Consider the following 23,786-nt stretch of genomic DNA (forward strand, 5'->3'; position numbering starts at 1 on the left):
AGTTAATGGGTCAGTTAATTACTCTGAAAACTAATCTTAAGGAAATTAAGAAGAATTTACTTTTTTAGGGTAATTGAGTAGTTGATAAGGAAACTTTTTTTCTGTATAGAAGAATTCTGGCTTATAAATTAAGAAGGAATAACAGAGTTAGAAAATCATCATTTCATAACCCCTAATAAAATAATAATATAGACAACTTTTATCAATGAATTCCAAAACATTAGGTGTAGTGTTGATGGAGGAACTTTATAGTGGAGAATTCCATTCATCAGTCTTTGCCTCATAAAAGATATTATGTACCTCATGTTATGATATAATAGGAAGTCCACAGCATCATCTATGCATTATTTGGCACCAAAGCAACAATATAAGAACATATGTAAGAAAAGTGAAATGATAGTAATTTATAATTTTTCAAATTATATGTGCAAATGATATGCATTTTATCTCTGGGAAGAGGCATACAAGCTTGGTGTACCTTGAACCATAGTTAATAGATATGGTCTGTAAGAAAAAAGTATTACTTGGTGGTGTCAGGCTGTTTCAGACCCCATGTAAAGGATTTTTCTGGGGATCTGCCATATCTACCAAAGGCAAGTCAGCACCTTTGTCCAGCTCTGTTTTCAGTTGTGCATGAAACAGCAACGCCAAAGCATCTATTATTTAGTGATAATTTTTGCGTGTGTATATAAATGTTTCTTAAGTTGTTTTCTGATTTGTTTTAGTAGGCAATTAACTTATTAGCTTTAGGCTTCAAGTTACAATGAACTTCTGTGAGCTGTGGGCTATGATTCTAGTGTCAGTTCAGTTTTCAGATTTGTAGTGCTATTAGGTGCTATTTGCAGTACTGTCAGTGTGTGCGCCACTCAGTGGTGCCATGTTTCTTAAGTTGTTTTCTGCTTTCCAAAATTCCTTCCCTGAAAGTTTTAATTTCTTAACTTTTTCCTCTCTCTTTCTTGACAGGGAAAGGTATGTGAACCTATGTTCAAAGAATATAGCAGAGAGATAAAAATCAGACCCAAAGAAATAATGAAGAACAGCAAAGGCAGATAGACATTCTGCCTGATCCACAATGGCAGCATTTCATGATTTTGAAACTGCACATTTCAGTATTTTAACAAGGAGGGCCATATCTAAGGATAATTGCTTTCAGAAAGAAAAAAAATCCTCTTAAAGTGAATCCATTTAAAATGGGATTGAAAATCATAGTAAATAATGATAATATAATTTGACTAAAAAATAAAAGGTAAAAACATATATATATATGGTTATTTTATATTAATAAAATAGATGTTATTTCAACTCTGCACAAATTCTTAGACGGGACAAAGAGTAAGTCAATTTGATTTGGAAGGAACAGTTCTGGTTTTTCTGACCAAATTTTCTTATAGTATGATATGGCATCTTTAACTTTCACAGCATACGTGATCAGAAAGAAGGCCATATTTTCAAAAAATATTCAAGGACTTCATCATTTTTCCTGAGAGCGTCTATTAATATTTTGATAATAAACTCATTTGTAGTTCTTTTTGTTATCCATATTGAATCTCTCTTTTTCAGTTAATGGGTTTAAGTGCCATTTCCTCATTTATCAATGGTTTTACCTGAGATCTGAACATATCTCCAACATCTCTTTCATTGATCAGGAAATATTCTTTTTGAAAGATTTTTAGTTTTGAAATGTGCTTATATTGCTGTGTTGGGTGTTTAAGCAGCTGACAATCAGTGAAAATAGTGATGAACTAACACTTTATAGGTGGAGATAAATGCTAGTATTCACTGCATATCCATCTTAGATTTGATGGGGAGAAACTGAGTTTATGACTAGTTAACCCATTATTAAATATTTCATGTTGGGAGAACTATTATTCTATGTATACTTATAACTACAGGGTCTCAGATATTAAATATTTGGGTAATAACCACATATAACTGAAATTTTATATCATTTGATGCAACTTAAGAAGTTAAAATGCTCTGAGCTTTGTGGAAGAAAAGTGCTATGCAAACACACTAAATGTCACATGAAGTTCACTATTAAAGGTTAAGAGTTTCAAAATATATAAATAAGGCTTTATACATGAAATGATGCTTTCATGATTTTCATTTGACTTAGTTAATAAAAAGAAAACAAAGCATTCCAAGCCAAAACACTACTCTTTAAAATACATAAATTTTGGAGCAGTAGATTTTCTAAGATTTTTGTTTTTCTAGTTCAGGTACTGGAGAACTAACTGCAATTCCATAAAAAAGTTATGAATCTGTAAAGCAGCCTATTTCTTCAACAGCTTTTCTTGAGACATACTAACTAAAGCCACAATAAAATGTAACTTCTCTTTCATAATACTGTGGGTCAGAAAAAGAAATTAATAGACCAGATTAAGCTGGAGAGAAGATGGGACTATCCTTTTTTTTCTTCAACTCACATTGTCTTTCTCATATTATCAGCTTTCTTAAACATAGCTACAGAGCCAGTGAAAACCTGTAAACATTTTTATGTTCCCAAATTGCTGACAGCCTTTCATTTTAATGTTTTAAAGAGCTTAAGATTGTCTTCTTTGGAAATATGTTTAAAATTGGCCAGTTTCAGTCATATACCAAGGCTTAGAAGAAGGTCTTTCTTGAGAGTTCTGAGTTTTTATAGGCAGGAAACATAAAACACCTGGTGGGCATAATATGAACTTAACCAGTTTTATCTAACATACATTAAAGCTACCTTAAGAGCCCAACACAGTGGAAATGCTTAGAATAGTCTACATTTATTTCAGTTTAAGATGCAGAAATGGACTTCGTAGACATATGCCATATGTTCTCCTCTTATGCCAAGTTAACAAGAATTAAAAGACTGAGATGAATAAACAAGGTCAACTTAGGCTGAGCCAAATTAGACAACGGAATAATTGTCAGATTTTCTGTTGGCAGGGAGTTTGTTTTGAGCCAATCTTCATGAATTATAGGCTGTAATTTTTTTTCCTGGTAATTCTACTGCCAGGCATTCTGTTGACAATTTCTTTGTTTTGTAAACACTGAAAATTTTCATCAGTTATATTGTTTATAAGCATACACCAGGATTCTGAATAGATGGATATTTTCTTGTTTGTTCCAACTTAAAGGAAAACTGCTTAGATGTGAATCACATAAAATCAAGCCAAAATTTAACAACTTTTAACAGGATAGATTTCATTTGGAATTTCTTAGGTATGAATTCAGATTTAATAAATAGCAGGAAACTAACCAATACTTCAATTAATCTGTAACATTAAATATCAAAGTAATAAGTTTGCTGCAAATACAAGGCTTATTTGTTCTACAATACATAATTTTAGACCTTGAAAGGGATAATCCAATACAAATGAGAAAATTGAGGCATCCAGAGAAGTTGACTTATTTGAAATACAAAACTAGTTTGGGACAGTACCAAATCTAAAGGTTAATTATTTTTAGTTTAGTTCTAGGATCACTTACTTTAATTATATACTGCCCTTCTCACCCTATAGGATTTTTTTCCCTTCTAAACTGTTATTTCTTTTTTTTTTTGTTTGTTTTTTGTTTTTTGTTTTTGAGACAGAGTCTCACTTGTTGCCCAGGCTAGAGTGAGTGCCATGGCGTCAGCCTAGCTCACAGCAACCTCAAACTCCTGGGCTCAAGCGATCCTCCTGCCTCAGCCTCCCGAGTAGCTGGGACTACAGGCATGCGCCACCATGCCCGGCTAATTTTTTCTATATATATTAGTTGGCCAATTAATTTCTTTCTATTTATAGTAGAGACGAGGTCTCGCTCTTGCTCAGGCTGGTTTCGAACTCTTGACCTTGAGCAATCCGCCCGTCTCGGCCTCCCAGAGAGCTAGGATTACAGGCGTGAGCCACCGCGCCCGGCCTAAACTGTTATTTCTTGGAGCTGTTTAATTCTTTTTTAGTTACCAGGTCAAAAATATGAAAAAACCTCAACCAAATGAATAGTCTTAGCCAGGTCAAAAAGATGAAAACCAACCATTTGAATACTAGTCTTGATGACATTAAAAATATAAAGTATAAAAGTATGAAGTCTCAGTCAATTCACATAATGGTGATTATTTAAAAAAACTCATACCTTAGATGTTGTAACTGCTTTAATTTGGAAGTTCCTGATTCTTTTGTATATCTAAAATGCCTACATAACCCACTAGAAAATCCATTTCCTTGCCTTTTCAAATTTCTAGAGGCTGCCTGCATTCTTTGGCTCTTGGCCTGCTGCCTCCATTTTCAAAGCCAGCACTGGAAGGTTGAGTCCTTCTCATATTGCATCACTCTGACACAGACTCTTCTCCTCCCTCTTCCACATTGAAGGATTACCTTAGGCCTATCTGGATAATCCAGGATAATATTCCTATTTTAAAGCCATATGATTAGTAACCTTAATTCTATCTACTACCTTAATGCCCCTTTGTCATGTAATTTAACATATTCACAAATTCTAGAGATTAGAACATGGACATCTTTGGAAGACCATTATTCTGTGTGCTACACACTCTAATATCCTACAGTGGCTTCTCACTGCAATTAGAATGAAGACCTAATTGCTTGGTCTACAGAGGTCCTAAATAATTTATCATCTGCCTGCTTTTATGCTATAGCTATACTGGCTCTATGTTATTCAAACCCCTCTAATTTGTTTCTACCATAAGTCCTTTGGATGTGTTGTTTCCTTTCCCTGGAATGCTCTGTCACCTCGCTACATCTTTAGATAGATAACTCCATGTCACTCAGGTCTTAACTCAAATATATCTTATGAGTGAAGATTTCCCTGGCTACCAATTCATTTTATTTTTTCCTAGTGCTTACCATTAATTGAAAACTTTTTACCACATATTTTTGCTTGTTTTTTATCTGTATCATTCTTCTTTCCAACACACCTGAGTGAGAACTCCAAGACAGCAGTGGGCCTGGTACAAATATATTGCTTACCTACTATGTGGCAACTGTGTACCAGCCATTGTGATATGGTTTGGGGAAATTATAATGTCTAAGACAGTCATGGTGGTTCCTGCCTTTGTGGAGCTTTTGGGTTGAGGAAGCAGATGTTAATCTAATAATCACATGAGGTAATAAAATTCCAAATGTGACAGTTTTAGAAGGCTTTAGAGGGTGTTTTAATACCTGGTGGGACTAGTTCTGCCTCATGGTTTTTCTTTTTTGGTGTTTTCCTGGATATTTTTGTATGCTTGTTTTTCCACATGAACTTTAATATTAACTTGTCTAATTCCACAAAAAGTTTGTTAGTATTTTTATTTGGATTGCATTAGATTTATAAATTAATTTAGGGAGAATTAACATCTTTATTATGTTTAGTCATCCTATCCAAGATGAGGGGATATCTTTCTATTTGATGACTATTTTCATGTCTTTTAGTGTGTTTTAAAGTTTCTCTCATGTAGATTTTGCACATTTAAGTTTATTCCTAAGTATTTAATTTCCTTCACTGATAAATATAAATGCGGTTTTCTCTCCCATTATGTCCTCTAACTCTGTGGTCCCCAGTCCCCCAGGTCTTGGATGGGTACCTGTCGGTGGCCTGTTAGGAAATGGGCTGCACAGCAGGAGGTGAGCAGCAGACAAGTGAGCAAAGTTTCATCTGTATTTATAGCCGATCCCCATTGCTCACATCACTGTCTGAGCTCCACCTCCTGTCAGATCAGCTGCGGCATTAGATTCGGCAATATGGTGAGTTGTATAATTATTTCATTACACATTACAATGTAATAATAATAGAAATAAAGTGCATAAGAAATGTAATGTGCTTGAATCATCCTGAAAGCAGCACTGTCCACCACTACATCCGTGGATAAAATGTTTTTCATGAAACCGGTCTCTAGTGCTAAAAAAGTTGGAGACCAGTCCTCTAAATGGTTATTGCTTGTATATATGCAAGCTGTTGATTTCTGTGTGTCAATTTTATATCCTCTACCTTACTGAATTTTTTAACTATTTGATTTAGTTTTATCATTGATTATCTAGGACTTATCAGTTACATTGTCATATCATTGCAAATAGAGATGGTTTTATTTCCTTACCAATTCTTACGCCTCTAGTTCAAGGATCAGCAAAAATTTTCTGCAAATGACCAGACAGTAAATATTTTAGGCTTTGTAGGTCATATGATCTGTCTCAACTACTAAACCATAGACAATAATTTAAAAAATGGAGATGGCTATATTCTAATAAAACTGTATTTACAAAAACAGCAGATTAGATTTCGCCTAGGGGCCATTGTTTGCTAACTACTGCTCTAGCTGATTTATCCAACTGTATTGGCTAATATTAATATCACTAGTATACTGTTGAAAAGTAGCAGAGATAGTGGGCATCCTTGCCTTGTTTCTTATCTTAGTGGAAATGCCTCCAGTTCCCCATTAATTAATATACTGGCATTAGGGCTAAGTTATATGTGTTTTCTCATGTTAAGAAAGTATCCCTCAATTCCTATTGAGTGTTTTCATCAGGAATGGGATTAAAATTTTGTCAGAGGCTTTTTCATCATCTATAGAGGTAACCATAAGATTTTTTTAAAACTGTTGATCTATCAATATGGTGTATAATATTAGTGGATTTGGTAACATTAAGATAAGTTTGTATTCCTGTGACTGATCTAGGTGTTGATTTTGTTTGCCAGTATTTTATTTAATATTTTTATATTGGTATTCATGAATGATACTGGTTTGTAATTTTTCTGTACTGTGGAAAGTTTTTGTTTATTTTCAATGCTTTGGAAGGATTTGTAGAGCATTGGGAATACCTGATCTTTGACAGTTTGGTAGAATTCTCTCTGGGCCTGTTGCTCTTTCACATAGTAGTTCCTTAATTTGTCTATTTCTTTTATGGAAATTGGTGTGCTTCAGATTTCTAAATTCAATGGTGAACACTTTTGGCAATCTGTATTTATCTAGAACATTACTTCTTTCTAGGTTTTCAAATTCATTTGCATAGAAATCTGCAAAGTATTCTCAAGATTTTTAAGAAAACTCTACTGTTTAAATGGGTAATTTCTCCCTCTGCCATCTTACTTTGCATATTTATGTTTTCTCTTTTTTCTTCATCAAGTTGATCTTTTTTGTTAACTTTTTCAAGAACATCTGGATTAGCTATCTTAGGTCCGCAGTTTTTTTGTCTCCTACCTAAGGTGTCAGTAATCTGTGACCTATGGGCTGGGTGTCTGTTTTTATAAATAAAGTTTTATTGGACCACAGCCATGTCCACTCATTTGTGCATTGTCTGTGGCTACTTTTGTGCCACAACAAGAGTTGAATACTTGCAGTAGCAGAGAACATATGGTCCACAGCCCATTATATTTACATCATAGCCATTTAGGAAAAAGATTGCCAATCCCTGCTCTGCCTCATTAATTTCTGCTTTTATTTTTATTATGTATTTATTTATTTATTTCAGTTTAGTTTCTTGTTACTTTTTAAAATTTTTGAGTTGGATTTAGTTCATTTATTTTATTTTATTTTTCTCTCATAAAAGTGTTTATTGCTATCAGTTTTCCTCTGGTCATTACTTTAAATACGTCTCATAAATTCTAATACATAGTGTTTTCATTATAATTACTTTTTTGAAATTTCATGTTGTAGTTCTTCTTTCAACCAAGGGTTATTTAATAGAAAAAATTAAAATTCCTAGAGTGAAGGGCATTTTGGTTCTTATCAAAAATTTCTAGTTGTATTACATTGTGATTGGAAAGTGTTTGTCTTGTTTAATGGAATTTAATGATATCTTTTGGCAACTAGCATATCATTTATCTGTGAATATTCTATGGATTCTTGGGAAGAAAATTTATCCTTTATTATCAGGGTATAGAGTTTGATAAATATCTGCAATATTTACATTATTGGGTATGTTGTTTAGGTATTCTTTCTCCTTATTTTATGCCCACATGATCTATTTTGTAAAAAGAATAGTGAGTTCAAATCTCCAACAATTAGTGTTCCTTGCATCTCTTGTAGATTTTCCTTTATAAAAGTGGTTTCTGTCTTATTTGGTGCATAAATATTCATAAGTGTTATATCTGTGTTATAAATTTTGCATTAAAAAAGTTCTTTCTTGGCCAGACAAAGCAGCTCACACCTGTAATCCCAGCACTTTGGGAGGTTAAGGTGGGAGGATAGTTTGAGACAGCCTCAGCAATATAGTGAGACTTCACCTTTACCAAAAAAAAAAAAAAAAATAGCAGGGCACATGGTGCATACCTATAGTCTCAGCTACTCGGGAGGCTGAGGCAGGAAGATCACTTGAGCTCAGGACTTTGAAAAGCTATGTACTGCACTCTAGCCCAGGTGACAGAGCAAGACCCTGTTTCAAAAAAAAGTCTGTCTTTGTCATATTTTATGTTTTTGGGCTTGAATCCGATTCTTTCTGTAATCAGGATTGTTACTATTGGTTTCTTATTATTTTCATTTGTCTGGAATATCTTTTTCCATCCCTTTATTCTTAGCCTTCCTGAATCATTTTATTTATTTATTTATTTATTTATTTATTTTATTTATTTTTTTTTTTGAGACAGACTCTCACTTTTGTTGCCCTGGCTAGAGTGAGTGCCGTGGCGTCAGCCTAGCTCACAGCAACCTCAAACTCCTGGGCTCAAGTGATCCTCCTGCCTCAGCCTCCCAAGTAGCTGGGACTACAGGCATGCGCCACCATGCCCGGCTAATTTTTTGTATATATATATTTTTTAGTTGGTCAATTAATTTCTTTCTATTTTTAGTAGAGACGGGGTCTCGCTCAGGATGGTTTCGAACTCCCAACCTCGAGCAATCCGCCCGCCTCGGCCTCCCAGAGTGCTAGGATTACAGGCGTGAGCCACCGCGCCCGGCCTGAATCATTTTATTTTATATGTATCTCTGATATATAATATATAGGTGAATCTTGCTTTGTGTGCAAATTGAAAAAACTTTTAATAGGTAAGGTAAGTCCCCTTACATTAATTGATATGACTGATGTGCTCGGTTTCAATGCTGTCCTAATATTTATAATTATGTGAATTTTGTTATATTTGCTATGTTTCTCTCTGAGAGGTATATATTTTCCTTTTGCTCTAATTTGTTTTACAAAATAGTAATTAGAAAGGTTTGTGGTTTTGGTCTAATGGTTACCTTTGCACTTAGTTAACTCTTCTTAGTTAACCTTTTATTATCTGGTGTATCAGTGTTTATTGGCATCTTTTAACTCCTACTTAATTGGCTATACAACAATCAGTGAACTTATTATACTGATCTTTTTCACTCTCTGTTCTCCCATTTTTTAACTGTATTTTCCTACTTAATCACAACATACAATATTTTATATGAGTCTTTCACCCTCACCTCCATTTTCATCTACATTTGTCTGTATTAAAACACTCACCGTCAGTCCTTTTGCTGATGAGTTCTCAGTCATCTCATGGTTGGATGAAGCTCTTCCTTTAATATATTCCTCAAGAAGGACCCCTGGGTACAGAATTCCCTATATAGAAAAAAAGGTGAGGTTTTTTTGCCTTGATATTTGAAGGAGAGCTTGGATGGCTTTGAAATCCTTGTTCACACTTTGAGTCATTGAGTTTTTAAAAATTGTAGTTCTGCTTTTGGCTGGCATTTCATTTTTGAAAAGTCTGATGTTAGTTTAATGTTTTTGCTTTTGTAAGTTATTTGATCTTTTTACCAGAAGGCCTTAAAGATTTTTTAAATTATTGAAATGTGTAAGAGTTTAGTTAGGATATGTCTTGGAGCCAGTTGTTCTGATAGAATTTTTCTCAAACATTCAGAGTGCCCTTTTGGAAAAAAAAAAAAGTACTTGAATCTACATATTGCAACATTTTCTTGGATTTTAATTTTAAATATTAATTCTGTTACCTTGTTTTACTTTTCTTCTTCAAGGAATCCAGTTACACAAATGCTGTTGCTGCTTTGCCTTCTCTGCCATTCCATTACTTTTTCTTTGACGTTTTTCTTCATCTCATTTCATTCTCTTGTTTTCTGCCATTTTCAATGCCTTTTATTAAATTTTAGTTCGAGTTTATTCTCATTTGGGTACCTTGTAATTTATTTTTCATTTCTGAGGTAATATTGTCTCTTTTATTTCTTGAGTTCAATGAACTTTCTTCATTTCTTCCTGTTTTTTCTTCCCTTCTTCTCCTTTCTTCCATTCTTCTCTCCTTTCCTGTCCATTTCTCTTTTTCTCTTTTGTCTTTCTAATTCAGGGTGAATCTCCATATTTAATTCTACTTGGAGTGTTGTTGCAGTTTTCTTCTACTTCATGATTTTTGAGGTGAGAGTTTTCCTCAATTGGTATGTGGTTTTCTCATTTGGGTACCTTGTAATTGTTTCCTTCTGTTTCTTTGAAGTAACTCTGTAGGGAACTGTTCATCTTTTTCCTGTTTATTTTTGTGGTAGTGGGGTATGTTTTTTGAAACCCCAGTTCAGTGGAGCCCTCAGTATAGCAAAGTCTAGGCACTTTTTGGTGTAAGGACATATAGATCAATGGAACAGAATGGCAAATCCAGAAATAAACCCTTAATGCTAGTGGTCAGTTGATTTTTGATGAAGGTGCTAAGGCAATTCAGTGGGGGAAATGATATTAGGTTATCCATCAGCTGGTGAGGGGATAAACAAAATGTGGTATATCCATGCAATAGGATACTATTCAGCAGTTAAAAAGAAATAAACTACAGGTTACACCATAAGCCTGCATGACATAATGCTAAGTGAAAGAAGCCTGACACAAATGGCAACATATCGTATGACTTAATTTATATGAATTTTCCAGATTGCATGACTTATTTAAAAATAAAACAAACCTATAAAGCAGAGCAATGGTTGCTTCAGATTATGGTGGGAGATCCAAAATTGGGTAAAAGGGAACTATTTGGAGTTCTAAAACTAAACTGTGATAAACTAAATTTGCCAAACATGCCTGAGTAAAATTGTTTTTAAAGAAGTAAATAAAGAAGTAGGACTTCAAGGTAGCTGTAGATAATAGTTGTTGCCTACGTTCCTGTCTACCAATACTTTGTCTATAAACAACATACAAAGAACAGAATAAAGGGAAAAATAGAACTATGTGATAACCATGCTCTCACCATGACTTGAAGACAGAGAATGTCCAAACTTTGTAATAATTGTAAATAAAATGGAAAAAATGCTAAATCCCAATGTATGATTTGATCTCCCTGGCTCTTGGTATTACTGAAGATCAGAGCATGGACTACAGGGAAGGTGCTTGCAGTGGTCCCCAACCTTTTTGGCACCAGGAGGTGATGCAAGTGATGGGGAAGGGCTGTAAATACAGATGAAGCTTTGCTAGCTCACCCACCATTCAGTTCTTGCTCCCGCCCTGCCTCCTATTCCTAAGTTTCGTGGAAGACAATTTTTCCACTAGCCAGGTAGGTGTTTGGGTGCCAGAGTGGGGTGCAGTGGAGCCCTTCTGCCGGGTCCCTAATGGGCTACAGACTGAGCCAGGAGTTGGGGACCACAGCTTTAAAGTACCATGCCATGTGAACAGGCAGTTTTCAAAATGATTAGCCTGGGGAGACAGGAACGGTGGTGTGCTGAGTGGGTGATACAAGACAAAAAGAGAGGGGTACCTTTTGCCAATTGAGTGTGAAAGATGAAAGAAGCACAAAGGGGAATACTTAGAGTGTGCGGTCCCCATCCCCGGGCTGCAGACCGGTACCAGTGGGTGGCCTGTTTAGGGACCAGGCCTCAGAGCTCTGCAGTCTCTGTCCATGGAAAAATTGTCTTCCATGAAACCAGTCCTAGTGCCATAAAGATTGGGGATCACTGCTTAGAGTCCAAATGAGAGTTATACAATCCCATCAGGAAATTGTGGAGAGCTTAATTAGACCATCTTTAGTTCTCCCATTTTCAGGATCTGTTAAATTTTGGCTAGTTTGCCATTCTCTCACTTGCTCTAATCAGGAGAGCAGAACTGTAGCTTTCCCTGTTCATTTCCTGTCAAGTTTGTCACCTTTCCTGACAATGAGTTTGCTACTTTTTCTTGACAGTGCTGCTGCCGGGTAGGGTTTTTTCCATGCTTACCCCATATCAAGTCAGCCTTCATTTTCAAAGCCAGTCCCACCCTGATAGAACTAGATTAGGGGTGGAGAAGAGGATGGAGCAACTTCAGGCAAGAAAATGACAGACTATCAACTACTACTAGAAGTATAGCAATTTTTCATGAATAAAAGCTTCTCAATTTGTTGTTTGCCTTTCGTTTCCAGGGCCCTGAAATGGTAGTTTTTGTCCAGTTTTATAATTGTTTCTTGGATTTGCTGACATCTAAATAAACTATCATACTTAGAAATCCTGCCCCTCTTTATTTATAATTCATCTATGTAGTTTCAAGCATTTTTCTTGAGGATATTATGGGTGTGTTATATATGAACTTTTAAATGTGGCCTCTTCATAATTATTGCATATAGTCAGGATCCTCAAGAATAGGAGCATAAACTATAGACCAGCCAAATCTGGCCTGCTGCCTGTTTTTGTAAATAAAGTTTTATTGTAACAACCACTTTCATTCATTTATATGGCCACTTTCATACATCAGTAGCAGGATTGAGGAGTTGCTAAAAAGTCTGTATGGCTTGCAAAGCCTAAAATATTTGCTATCTGACCTTTTACACTATAAGCTTGCTGACCCTTGCTTGAGAGCATTATTATCATTTTTTTTTTTTTTTTTTTTGAGACAGAGTCTTACTTTGTTGCCCAGGCTAGAATGAGTGCCATGGCGTCAGCCTAGCTCACAGCAACCTCAATCTCCTGGGCTCAAGCGATCCTACTGTCTCAGCCTCCCGAGTAGCTGGGACTACAGAAATGCGCCACCATGCCCAGCAAAATTTTTTGTGTATATATATATTTTTAGTTGGTCAATTAATTTCTTTCTATTTTTTTTAGTAGAGACGGTCTCGCTCAGGCTGGTTTCCCACTCCCAACCTCGAGCAATCCGCCCGCCTTGGCCTCCCAGAGTGCTAGGATTACAGGCGTGAGCCACCACGCCCGGCCTATTATCATCTTAACTAACATAATTATCACTGTAAATAACACTATTACTGTGTCTTATATTTTAAATTTTACATTTATTTCTTATCTTCTCAATAACCTCACGTGGTGGCCGGTTGCGGTGACTCACGCCTGTAAGCCCAGCACTCTTGGAGGCCGAGGCGGGCAGATCGCTCAAAGTCAGGAGTTCGAGACCAGCCTGAGCAAGAGCGAGACCCCGTCTCTACTAAAAATAGAAAGAAATTAATTGGCCAACTAAAAATATATAGAAAAAATTAGCTGAGCATGGTGGCACATGCCTGTAGTCCCAGCTACTCAGGAGGCTGAGGCAGAAGGATCGTCTGAACCCAGGAGTTTGAGGTTGCTGTAAGCTAGGCTGACGCCATGGCACTCTAGCCCAGCCAACAGAGTGAGACTCTGTCACAAACAAACAAACAGACAAACAGAATAACCTCGCATGGCAAGCTGGATAGATACTTAAGTTATTTATCAGATTTCAAAAGCTAAATGTAATATTACATTAAAAAAGTATGATCATATAAACTATAATTCTAACAATGTATTCTAAAATTTAATACTTATTCAAGGTAATCTAACAATCTTAGAATTTAACAACAGAATAGAAATACAATTAAATATGTTATAGTAATTTCATTTTGTCCTAGAATAACATTCATTCTAATAATATTGTTTTCATATTCACTTCTGCCTCCATTATGCTTGCTCTTGAATGACTACACTACTGCCAAGTCTTGGCCATGAGAAAATGCACATTTTTTTCCCTTGACATTTTGAAATATTCTTACTTAGCTATTAATTTACCATTTGAACAGGTAATATTTAAATTGTTCAACACTAAATACTTTCATTTATGGAGCAATTTCTTCAGTTCAATATGTCTTACCTATCAGAAGAGCCATTCAGTATTCTTTGTTGAATAATATGTCTGTGGGTTGAACCAAAGGGAGGAAAGTTGTCTGGAAATGAGTCTTCCCCTTGAGGTGCTAAAGATAGACCATCAAAAGCTTCATTTAGCATATCACCTCTGTCCAAGGGCCCTAGGAGTTCTGTTGAAAAATGATTAATATATGAGTCAAATACAAATACAGTTTCTACTAACTCCTTCATAAATTTGATTGCAGAACTTTCACATGTCCCAATGGAACTTTTTATTTTTATTTTGTCAGGTTAGTATGCAGCACACAATGGAAATCTTGTAGTCCCAGTCCCCTGTGACTGAGCAGAAGAATGAATGTTTTCAAGTTCAGATTTTGAAAAATTAATTTTTACCTTGCCTATTCATAGTGTTTTAATCAACATTTTATTAATCAAATATTTTTTGTTAGTCAATTAACAGAATATTTTATTATCTTGGAATATTGTAAGAAGTGATTATTTTAATCTTTCCAATGTAGCACACAATTTGAAAAGGGAAGGAAAATATCTTTTCCAATATTTGACTTCAATTAGCATTTTAAAGTATATAGGGAGATGTATAGAGAAATATTGGCCACTTTGACAGGGCATTGTTTAAAAAATTATTTGAAACATAATGACGTGAAAAAACATTTGTTATAAGAAAATAAATCTTATTAAAAACCAAAAAATTTGTAGAACCACTGTGTGGGTGTGTATTTTTAAAAACTTTTAATTGTGGCAAAAACCCACATAATTTTTACCATCTTAATCATTTTAAGTATATAGCTCAGTAGTATTAACTATATTCACATTGCTGTACAACAGACTTTTAGAACTGTTTCATCTTGCAAAATTGAAACTGTACCCATTAAACCACAATTCCATATTTCCCCTCCCTCCAGCCCTTGATAACCACTATTTTATTTTCTGTTTATGAGAATCCCATCACTTTAGATACTTCGTATAAGTGGTATCATACAGTATTTATGTTTTGGGGACTGGCTTATTTCACTTAGCATAATATGTTCAAGGTTTATCCATGTTGTAGTATATGAGAGGATTTCTTCCTTTTTAAGGCTGAACAATATTCTGTTGTATGTATATGCAATATTTTGTTTATTTGTCTGTGGACATTTGTGTTGCTTCCACTTCCAGGATATTATGAATGCTGCTATGAACATGGATGTGCAAATATCTCTTTGAGACCCTGCTTTCAGTTCTTTTGGATATGTACTCAGAAATGGGATTCCCAGATTATACAGTTCTATTTTTAATTTTTTAAGGAAACACTATACCATTTTCATTGTGGTTGCACTATTTTACTATCCCACTAAAAGTGTACAAGGATTCTAATTTCTCCACATCCTTAACAATGCTTATTTTCTATATTTTGAAAATAGCCATCCTAATGGGTGTGAGGTGGTATTTTATAGTTTTGATTTGCATTTCCCTAATGATTAGTGATGTTGAGCATATTTTGATATACTTGTTGGTCATTTGTATATCTTCACTGGAGAAATGTGGATTCAGGTTTTTTGCCCATTTTAATTAGGTTATTTGTTTTTTATCATATGAGCTCTTTATATGGCATAGCTCTTTATATGGTTTATATATGAGACAAAGGGTTAAAAAAATATAAATATATATATTTATATATATTCATATATATATTTATATATATAAAATATATATATTTTAACCTTTTATATATATATATAATATATATATATTTTAACCCTTTGTCAGATATATGATTTACAAATATGTTCTGCCATTTCATAGGTCGTCTTTTTACTTTATTGGCACTTTATTGTGCCCTTTGATGTGCAGAAGTTTTTAAGTTTGGTGAAGTTTCATTTATAAGTAAAGTTTCATTTACTTTTGTTGCCTGTGCTTTTGGTGTCATACCCAATAAATCATAGTCATATCCATCTTCATGATGCTTTTTCCTGTTTTCTTCTATGAGTTTTATACTTTTGGGTCTTATGTTTAGGTCGTTAATTAATTTTGAGTAAATGTTTGCACATAATGTTAAGATAAGGGTCAAGCCCACTCTTTCGCTTATGGATATCCAGTTTTCCCAGCACAATTTGTTGAAGACAGAGTTCTTCCTCCATTGAGCTTTCTTGACACTCTAGCCAATAATTGTTTGTATAATTGAAGACCTATTTCTGGGCTCTCAATTCTGTTCTTTTCCATTGATGTCTATGTCTCTGTTTATGCCAGTGCTACACTGTTTTGATTGCAGTACCTTTGTAATATGTTTTGGAATTGGGTTGTGTAAGACCTCCAACTTTGTTCTTTTTCAAGGTTGTTTTGGCTATTCACTGTCCCTTGAGATTCTCTGAATTTTAGGATGGATTTTTCTATTTTTGCAAAGATGCCATTGGGATTTTGATAGGGACTGAATTGAATCCATAGATTGCCTTGGGCAATATTGACATCTTAACAATCTTAAATCTTACAGTCCATGAATGTGGAATGTCTTTCCATGTATTTGTGTCTTAAATTTCTTTCATCAGTGTTTCCTATCTTTCACTGTGTCTTTCACCTCCTTGGTTTATTCCTATTTTCTTCTTTTTGATGCTATCGTAAATTGGATTGTTTCCTTATTTCTTTTTCAGATTGCTCATTGTTAGTGTATAGAAATGCAACTGACTTTTACATGTTGATTTGTGTCCTGCAACTTTGCTGATGTTAGGGCTCAGAAAACAGAGTACTCCAAAATGAAGGCCTCAGAAGCAAAAGTTTTTCTCTGATCTCCTGTCCTCTTGCCTCTCAATCCCATTCTTCTCTGAGGCTAGCCATAGAAATTAGAATCCTTTGTCCTCAAGGCAGGTCATAAAAGCCAGAATACCCTTTCCCAAAAGCCAGCCATAAAACCTAAAATTGTTCTGTATAAAAAATGGCCATAAAGAAATTATCTGACCTACCTTATTTGACTATAGATCATAAGACCCCATTCCAGAGAGGGCCCTGCCCCATACCCAGAAAGAAGGAATGCATGCTCAGAGAGGCCGAGAAGAATTGAGACAGATAAGCCTTGCTAGGTTTCCCCACTCAATCTATTAAACCATTTTTTCCAGTCATATTTTTACACAGCTGTTCATACTTTGTTAAACCTAAGCATAAAAATAGACAGTTTCCCATGTAACTTTGAGTGTTCATTCTGAAGCCTCCTATGTATGTATACATGTTAAATAAAATTCAATGCCTTTTCTCCTATTAATCAATCCGCTTCATGTCAGTGATTTTTCAGCAAACCTTTAGGGGGCCAAGAGCCTAGGTCCCTAAACTGATTTCATTTATTCTAATATTTTTTTCAGCAGGAACTTTAAGGTTTTCTACATATAAGTTTGTGTCATCTGCAAACAGAGATAACTTTACTTCCTTTCTGATTTGGATGCCTTTTATGTCTCTTGCATAATTGCTCTGAGTAGGACATTCCAGTACTATGTTAAATAGAAGTGGCCATAGCAGGCATCTTTGTCTCATTTCTGATCCTAAAGGAGAAGTTTTCAGTTTTTCACTATTGAGTATGATATTAGCAGTGGTCTTTTCATATGCAGGGGTCCTCAAACTTTTTAAACAGGGGGCCAGTTCACTATCCCTCAGACCATTAGAGAGTGCACACTGTGGCCTGGGACAAGTCGACTGCTAAGCAGGACAGGCAGTGGTGGCAAAAACACCTGGATGGCCGGATAAATGTGCTAGGCGGTAGTTTGAGGATGCCTGATATATAGTCTTCATTATGTTGAGGTAGTTTATACCTAGTTTGTTGAGTGTGTTTTTAAAATCATGAAACAATGTTAAGTTTTGTCAAATGCTTTTCTGTGTATCAAAATAGAGATGATTATGTAGTTCTTGTCTTTCATTCTGTTAATGTGGTATATTACATTGATTTTCATATGTTGAACATCCTTGCTTTCCAGGAATAAATCCTTCTTGATTATGGTATATAATTCTTTTATTATGCTGCTGAATTTGGTTTGCTAGTACTTTGTTAAGGAATTTTGCATCATTATTTATCAGGAATGTTGGTCTGTAGTTTTTCTGTGTCTGGCTTTTTTATTAGAGTAATGCTGGCCTTATTGAATGAGTTTGGGATATTCCTTCCTTTTCAATTTTTGGGAAGAGTTTGAGGAAGATTGGTGTTAATTCTTCTTTAAATGTTTGGTAAATTTTTCCAGTAAAGCCATCAAGTCCTGGACTTTTCCTTGTGTGATGTTTTGGTTATTGATTCAATCTCCTTAATAGCTGTAGGTCTGTTCAAATTTTCTAATTCTTCATGATCTAGCCTTGGTAGGTTATATGTTTATAAGATTTTGTCCATTTATGTAGGTTTTCCAGTTTGTTGGCATATAATTGTTCATAGTACTTTCTATAACCCTCTTTATTTATGTGGTATCAGTTTTTATGTTCCTTCTGATGTTAGTTATTTGAGTCTTTTTCTTAAGCTAGCTAATGGTTTGTCAATTTTGTTGATATTTTTGGAAAACAACCTCTTAAATTTTGTTGATTTTTTTTCTATTGTTTTTCAATTCTCTATTTCATTTTTTCTGCCCCAATATTTATTATTTTCTTCCTTTTGCTAGCTTTGAGTTTAGTTTGTTCTGTAGTCAGAAAGGATATTTTCTATAATTTCGATCCTTTAAAATTTGTTAAGACTTGTTTTGTGGCCTTCATGTGTTCAAGATGTTCCATGTGTACTTGATAAGAATGTGTATTCTATAGTTGTTGGGTGATTTTTTTTGTGTGTATGTCTGTCATGTCGAATCTGTCTGTAGTGCTGTTGAAGTCCTCTATTACTTTACTGACCTTTGCCTGGTGGTTCTATCCATTATTGAAAGTGAGCTATTGAAGTTTCCTACTATTGTTGTGTTGCTTCCCTTCAATTCTGTTAGTCTTTGCTTATATTTAAGAGCTCTGATGTTAGAATAAATATTTATAATTATATAGTACTCTTCTTAGTCTCTGGTAACAGTTTTTGTCTATTTTGCCTGACACCAATACAGGTACCTCTGCTCTCTTATGGTTACCATTGCATGGAATACCTTTTTTCATCCTTCACTTTTGCATTATGTGTTATTAGATCTAAAGTGTTTGTATGCAGTATATCATTGGATCCTGTTTTTAAAATCAATTTTGCCAATATGTCTTTTCACTAAGGAGTTTAGTTGTTTACATCTAATGTAGTTATTCATATGGAAGGATTTGCTATTGCCATTTTGTTACCAGTTTCCTGTATATCTTGTGGCTTTTGGGTCTCTCATTTCTTCTACTGTCTTCCTTTGTGTTTTATTGATTTTTGTGCTGACATACTATGATTCTCTACTCATTTCCTTTTGTGTGCATTGTACGATATTTTCTTTGTGGTTACCATTGCAATTACAGAAAGTATCTTAAAGTTATAACAGCATTTTAGATTGATAACAAGTTAACTTAAATTGGATACAAAAATACTCCTTTACAACTCTGCACCCCTTTATGTTATTGTTGTCATAAATTATATCTTTATATATTGTATAACCATTAACATAGATTTAGTTTTTGTGTCTGTGTGCTTTATTCTTTTGGAGTCTATACAAGAATTAAAAGTGAATTTATGTACCAGAATTACAATAATATAGGATTCTATATTTATTTATATGTTTACTGGAGAACTTTATGTTTTCACTTTATGAAAGCATATGCTTTTGTGTTGCTGTCTAGCATCATTTTGTTTCAATCTGAAGGACTCTCTTTAATATAGGGCAAGAGTAAATAGCTTTTGTTTATCTGGAAAGATCTTAATTTCTTTGTTTTTGAAGGACAGTTATGCCAGATAGATTATTCTTGGTTGATAGCTTTTTCTTTCATCACTATAAGATCCCTTTCCTTTTGGCCTACACATTTTATACTGAGAAATCTAATGATAATCTTATTAGGCTCACTTGTATATGATGTGTTGTTTTTCTCTTGTGACTTTCAAGATTCTCTCTAGACTTTCAACAGTTTGATTATGTGTCTTGGTTTCTTGGTGTAGGTCTCTTTATGTTTATCATAAGTTGGAGTTCATTAAGCTTCTTGAATTTGTATGTCTATTTCTTTTCTCAGACTTAGGAAGTGTGTGGCCATTCTTTTTTCAAGTAAGTTATTTGTCCCCTTCTCTCTCTCTCCTCCTTTTAAGACTCCTGTATGCATATATTGTTCTGCTTGATGGTGTCCCATAAATCTCTTAGGTTCTATTAACTTTGTTCATTTTTCTCTTTACTTCTCAGACTACATAATTTCGAATGTGCTATCTTTAAGTTCGTTGATTTTTGTTAAGTTTATAATTTGTTTTTCAAAAAATAGTTTTTGTCCATAGTCTTATTTTGTTCATGCATTGACTTGCTGATTTTGTGTAGTTCTCTGTGTTTTCTTTTAGGTTGTTGAGCATCTTTAAGACAGTTATTGTAAATTCTTTGTCAGGCAGCTTATAGGTCTATATTTCTTTATGGTCAGTTTCAGGAGCTTAATTTTGTTCCTTTGATCAGGCCATGGTTCCCTGTTTCTTTGTATGCCATGTGGTCTTTTGTTGAGATTTGGGCATTTGAAGAAACAGCCACTTTTCTCAGTCTTTACAGAATGATTTTATTCAGGGGAAGACTTTTACCAATCAGCCTGGATAGAGGTTCTGAAACCTTTAAGACTTTTTCTGGGGATGCATCTTCTTTGCGGTTGTGCATTCACTGTTCGTATATCTGAGTGCTTTTGACGGTCTTATTTTCCTGTATCATCTCAGGAGTTTTCTGTTTCTGTTGTATTCTTCTGCCCTTAATCTCTTGCTTCCCCTGGAACCTGTCTGCAGAACTGCAGTGTCTTTGTTGCTCCAGTGTGCTAATGCACTCACCTCTGTTTTCAGTGTCCTCCAATCTTATACCCAAACTATGCCACTACCATTCTTATCAGAGCCATGAGCCAGGCAAGACAGATACCAGTCCCTCAGGCAGCTCCAGACAAGCTAGAATGCTTGAATTAAATTTCCTTCTATTCCTTCTGTGCTAAGGGAGGAGCTAGGCAAGCAAAATGCAATTAACTCTCCTTTCTTCCAAGCATGATCCTTTTTCTTGTTTTTATAGTTGCCTGAGTACTGAAGCCATTTAACTAGTTTCTAGATTTATCACAACTTTCTGTAATAAATTCTGCTTGGATATGTTAAGTACTATTTTAAGGATAAAAAATGTAGCATCAGCATACTTATTTTCCGGAATACCACTGCATGGGCCAATTGTTTTCTTTGCTATTCATGAAACAAAAATGATAATGTATGAATATTTATCAGTAAATGGAGTTTTCAGATGGTTTCATTTTCACATGTGAAAATTATGTTTGATTGTTCACTTATAAAAGCAAACATTTATTGAAGGTCTGCTCTGTGCAGATTGCTCTACTTATTGGGGTATATAAAGATGAAGAAGACATAATCTCTATCCTCAGTGAGCTTACAGTTTGATCGTAGGGCAGGGAGAGGGGGGAAGAAGAAATAAACAAATAGTAATAACACATCAGTAGAGAATAAAAGTTTTTAGAAGATACAAAGAGACTTATTATTGCCACTATTTATACCTATAAATATGCCTAAATTGTGTTTTATTGAGGATAAAATGAAGGTAGGATTTTACCTTCATTTACCACAGTAGCAGCAATTTAATGTGGTTGTAATTTTGGGAAATGTCACCAAAAGAAAAGAGTTATAAAAAAAGAATATGTTAACTATTTTAAATTTGGTACTTAGGTTATAGTTATAATTTTTTGGTTTTATTTACAAAATATAATATTGAGTTTACTGAATTCCAGGGAAGGTGCTGGACATGACTAGTATTTTGGTGCCATATAGTAAACAATGTTTAATGTCTTAAACTACAAATAAGCATAATTTTTGTGGGAGTAGGGTAGAGGATGGGGTACAGAGTAGATTATAGCTTGAGTGACCTATTACATTTTAGTCAACTTTGTGTTCAGTCGGTGAATAGGATAAGGATTTAGGCTGAAAGATACTGACTTTGCTTGCTAGAAAGCATGAATTACCTAGAATTTTGCTTTGTTTTCCCAAATTAATTTTATAGATGTTTGACTTACACCATTTAAAAATTATTTTGAATTATTTTAAAACACTTAGAAATTGGGAGATTTAACATAAAAAGCCAGAGCTCTGGCTTATTTTTGAAAAGTCAGAAGATTTGGCAATATTTGGCCTCTATTTCCTAAGAGCAGCAATCTCCTAAACCATAATGGCTATTTCCCACATTAGTGGGATAGGAACACACTCCACCGCATCCTAGTCCTCTCAAACCCTATTATTTACTTGGCACCAAGGTTGAGTATCTGTTCCACTTATCATCAGGCTAATACTCCCAGAAGCATTGAGTTTGCTCTAGAACAAAGTCATCAAACTACAGCCCATGGGCCAAATATAGCACTGTATTTGGTTTTGTATGATTCATAATCTAAGAACAGTTTTTACACTTTCAAATGGTTGGAAAAAATCAAAAGAAAACATCTTTTAGATGTGAAAATTATATGAAATTCAAAATTTCCATCTCCAAATAAAGTTTTATTGGAACACAGTCACTTTTTTTTTTGTTTTTTTTTTGCATATCGTCTAAGGCTGCTTTTGTGTTACAGTGTCAGAGTTGAGTAACTGAGAGACCATTGGACTTGCAAAGCCTAAAATATTTACTGTCTGGTCCTTTACAAAATGTGCTGAGCCCTGCCCTAGAACAAAAGGGAAAAGCTCTCCCTACTCATTTTTCTTTAATCTTTTTCCTTTTCTTGTCTCTTGAACTACTTTTTTTGCTATCTTATCTTATATATGCTCCTTCAGACTCAGGATAGAATTGCCTTATCAAATTTCATTCCACAGAGAGAAGGGAAACAGTGAAAAACTTAGGAGAACAGGATTTTGATCTTCATTTTTAACTGTCTGTGATCTTGGACAAGTCATTTAATCTCTCTGAGCTTCTATTTCCTCATTTGTTCAACAAAAGCACTAAATTAGATCATCTCTAAAATATTTCTTACTTTGAATTCCATGAAGTAGACTAAAAAGAAAGAAGAGATAAGCTGAGTGAATAAAAATGTAAAGGACAAAGACTAAAGAATGATTGGGAGATTCCTGGTTGCTAGGTAGGTAGGATAGAATAATAATTGCCACCTTTATTCAGTTAGGTCATTTACATATATTATCTCTAATTCTCATAATGACCCTGTAAGGTAGGTATCATTACCCCATTTGCAGATACAGAAACTGAGGGTCAAAGAGGTTAATTGGCTTGCTCTAAACCAATATCTATTAAGTGGCAAAAGAATCAAGGTTCATACCTGAAATGTCTGGCACAAAGCCAGTGCTGTTCCATTTCAACAAATCGCCTGAGTCAAAAGAAGAGAAGTGAGCTAAGAGAACTTATTCCTGTTACTATTTGTCTTCTAAAATAAATGGCACTATTTCTCTGGTGATCTTATACATTATTCTTTAAGTCTATCTATTCATTTGTTGGCTTTGTTCCTTCAAAGGAGATATCCTTTCCAGTCTAAAATCTCCAAAGGATTTTCAATGTAAAACACATTTCAAGATGTGCAGTCACATGGAAGAATGAAAATCTTTTATAAGATTGTTTGTTAAACTGACAGCTCTACTTAAGAGAAACCATTAAAATATTTACAAAGTAGCAGCTGTTCTTGTAAAAAAATACAGCTTTTTGGAGGTATAAAAATAAACAAGTTGATAAGTACAAGATAAGCCATTTGACGACTTCTTTGTGTATATTGCACAAGATATGGAAAATTCTGATATTTACAGAGCAATTATACTATAAAGCCTTTTAAGTTAAAAGGACAT

The 23,786-nt window shown here is 34.5% G+C and overlaps 1 protein-coding gene across 3 annotated transcripts in view; it reads right to left on the minus strand.

The window, feature by feature from the left end:
- The window catches only part of WDPCP (WD repeat containing planar cell polarity effector), a 327,586-nt gene that overhangs the window by 29,186 nt on the left and 274,614 nt on the right, over positions 1-23,786 (minus strand). For all 3 annotated transcript variants that reach the window (XM_012764900.3, XM_012764898.3, XM_012764905.3), the window contains exon 15: positions 13,911-14,073. In XM_012764900.3, the coding sequence (XP_012620354.2) occupies positions 13,911-14,073 (163 nt within the window). The remainder of the gene's footprint in view (positions 1-13,910; positions 14,074-23,786) is intronic.

Source organism: Microcebus murinus, chromosome 3, assembly GCF_040939455.1.
Source record: "Microcebus murinus isolate Inina chromosome 3, M.murinus_Inina_mat1.0, whole genome shotgun sequence".
Lineage (NCBI taxonomy): Eukaryota > Metazoa > Chordata > Mammalia > Primates > Cheirogaleidae > Microcebus > Microcebus murinus.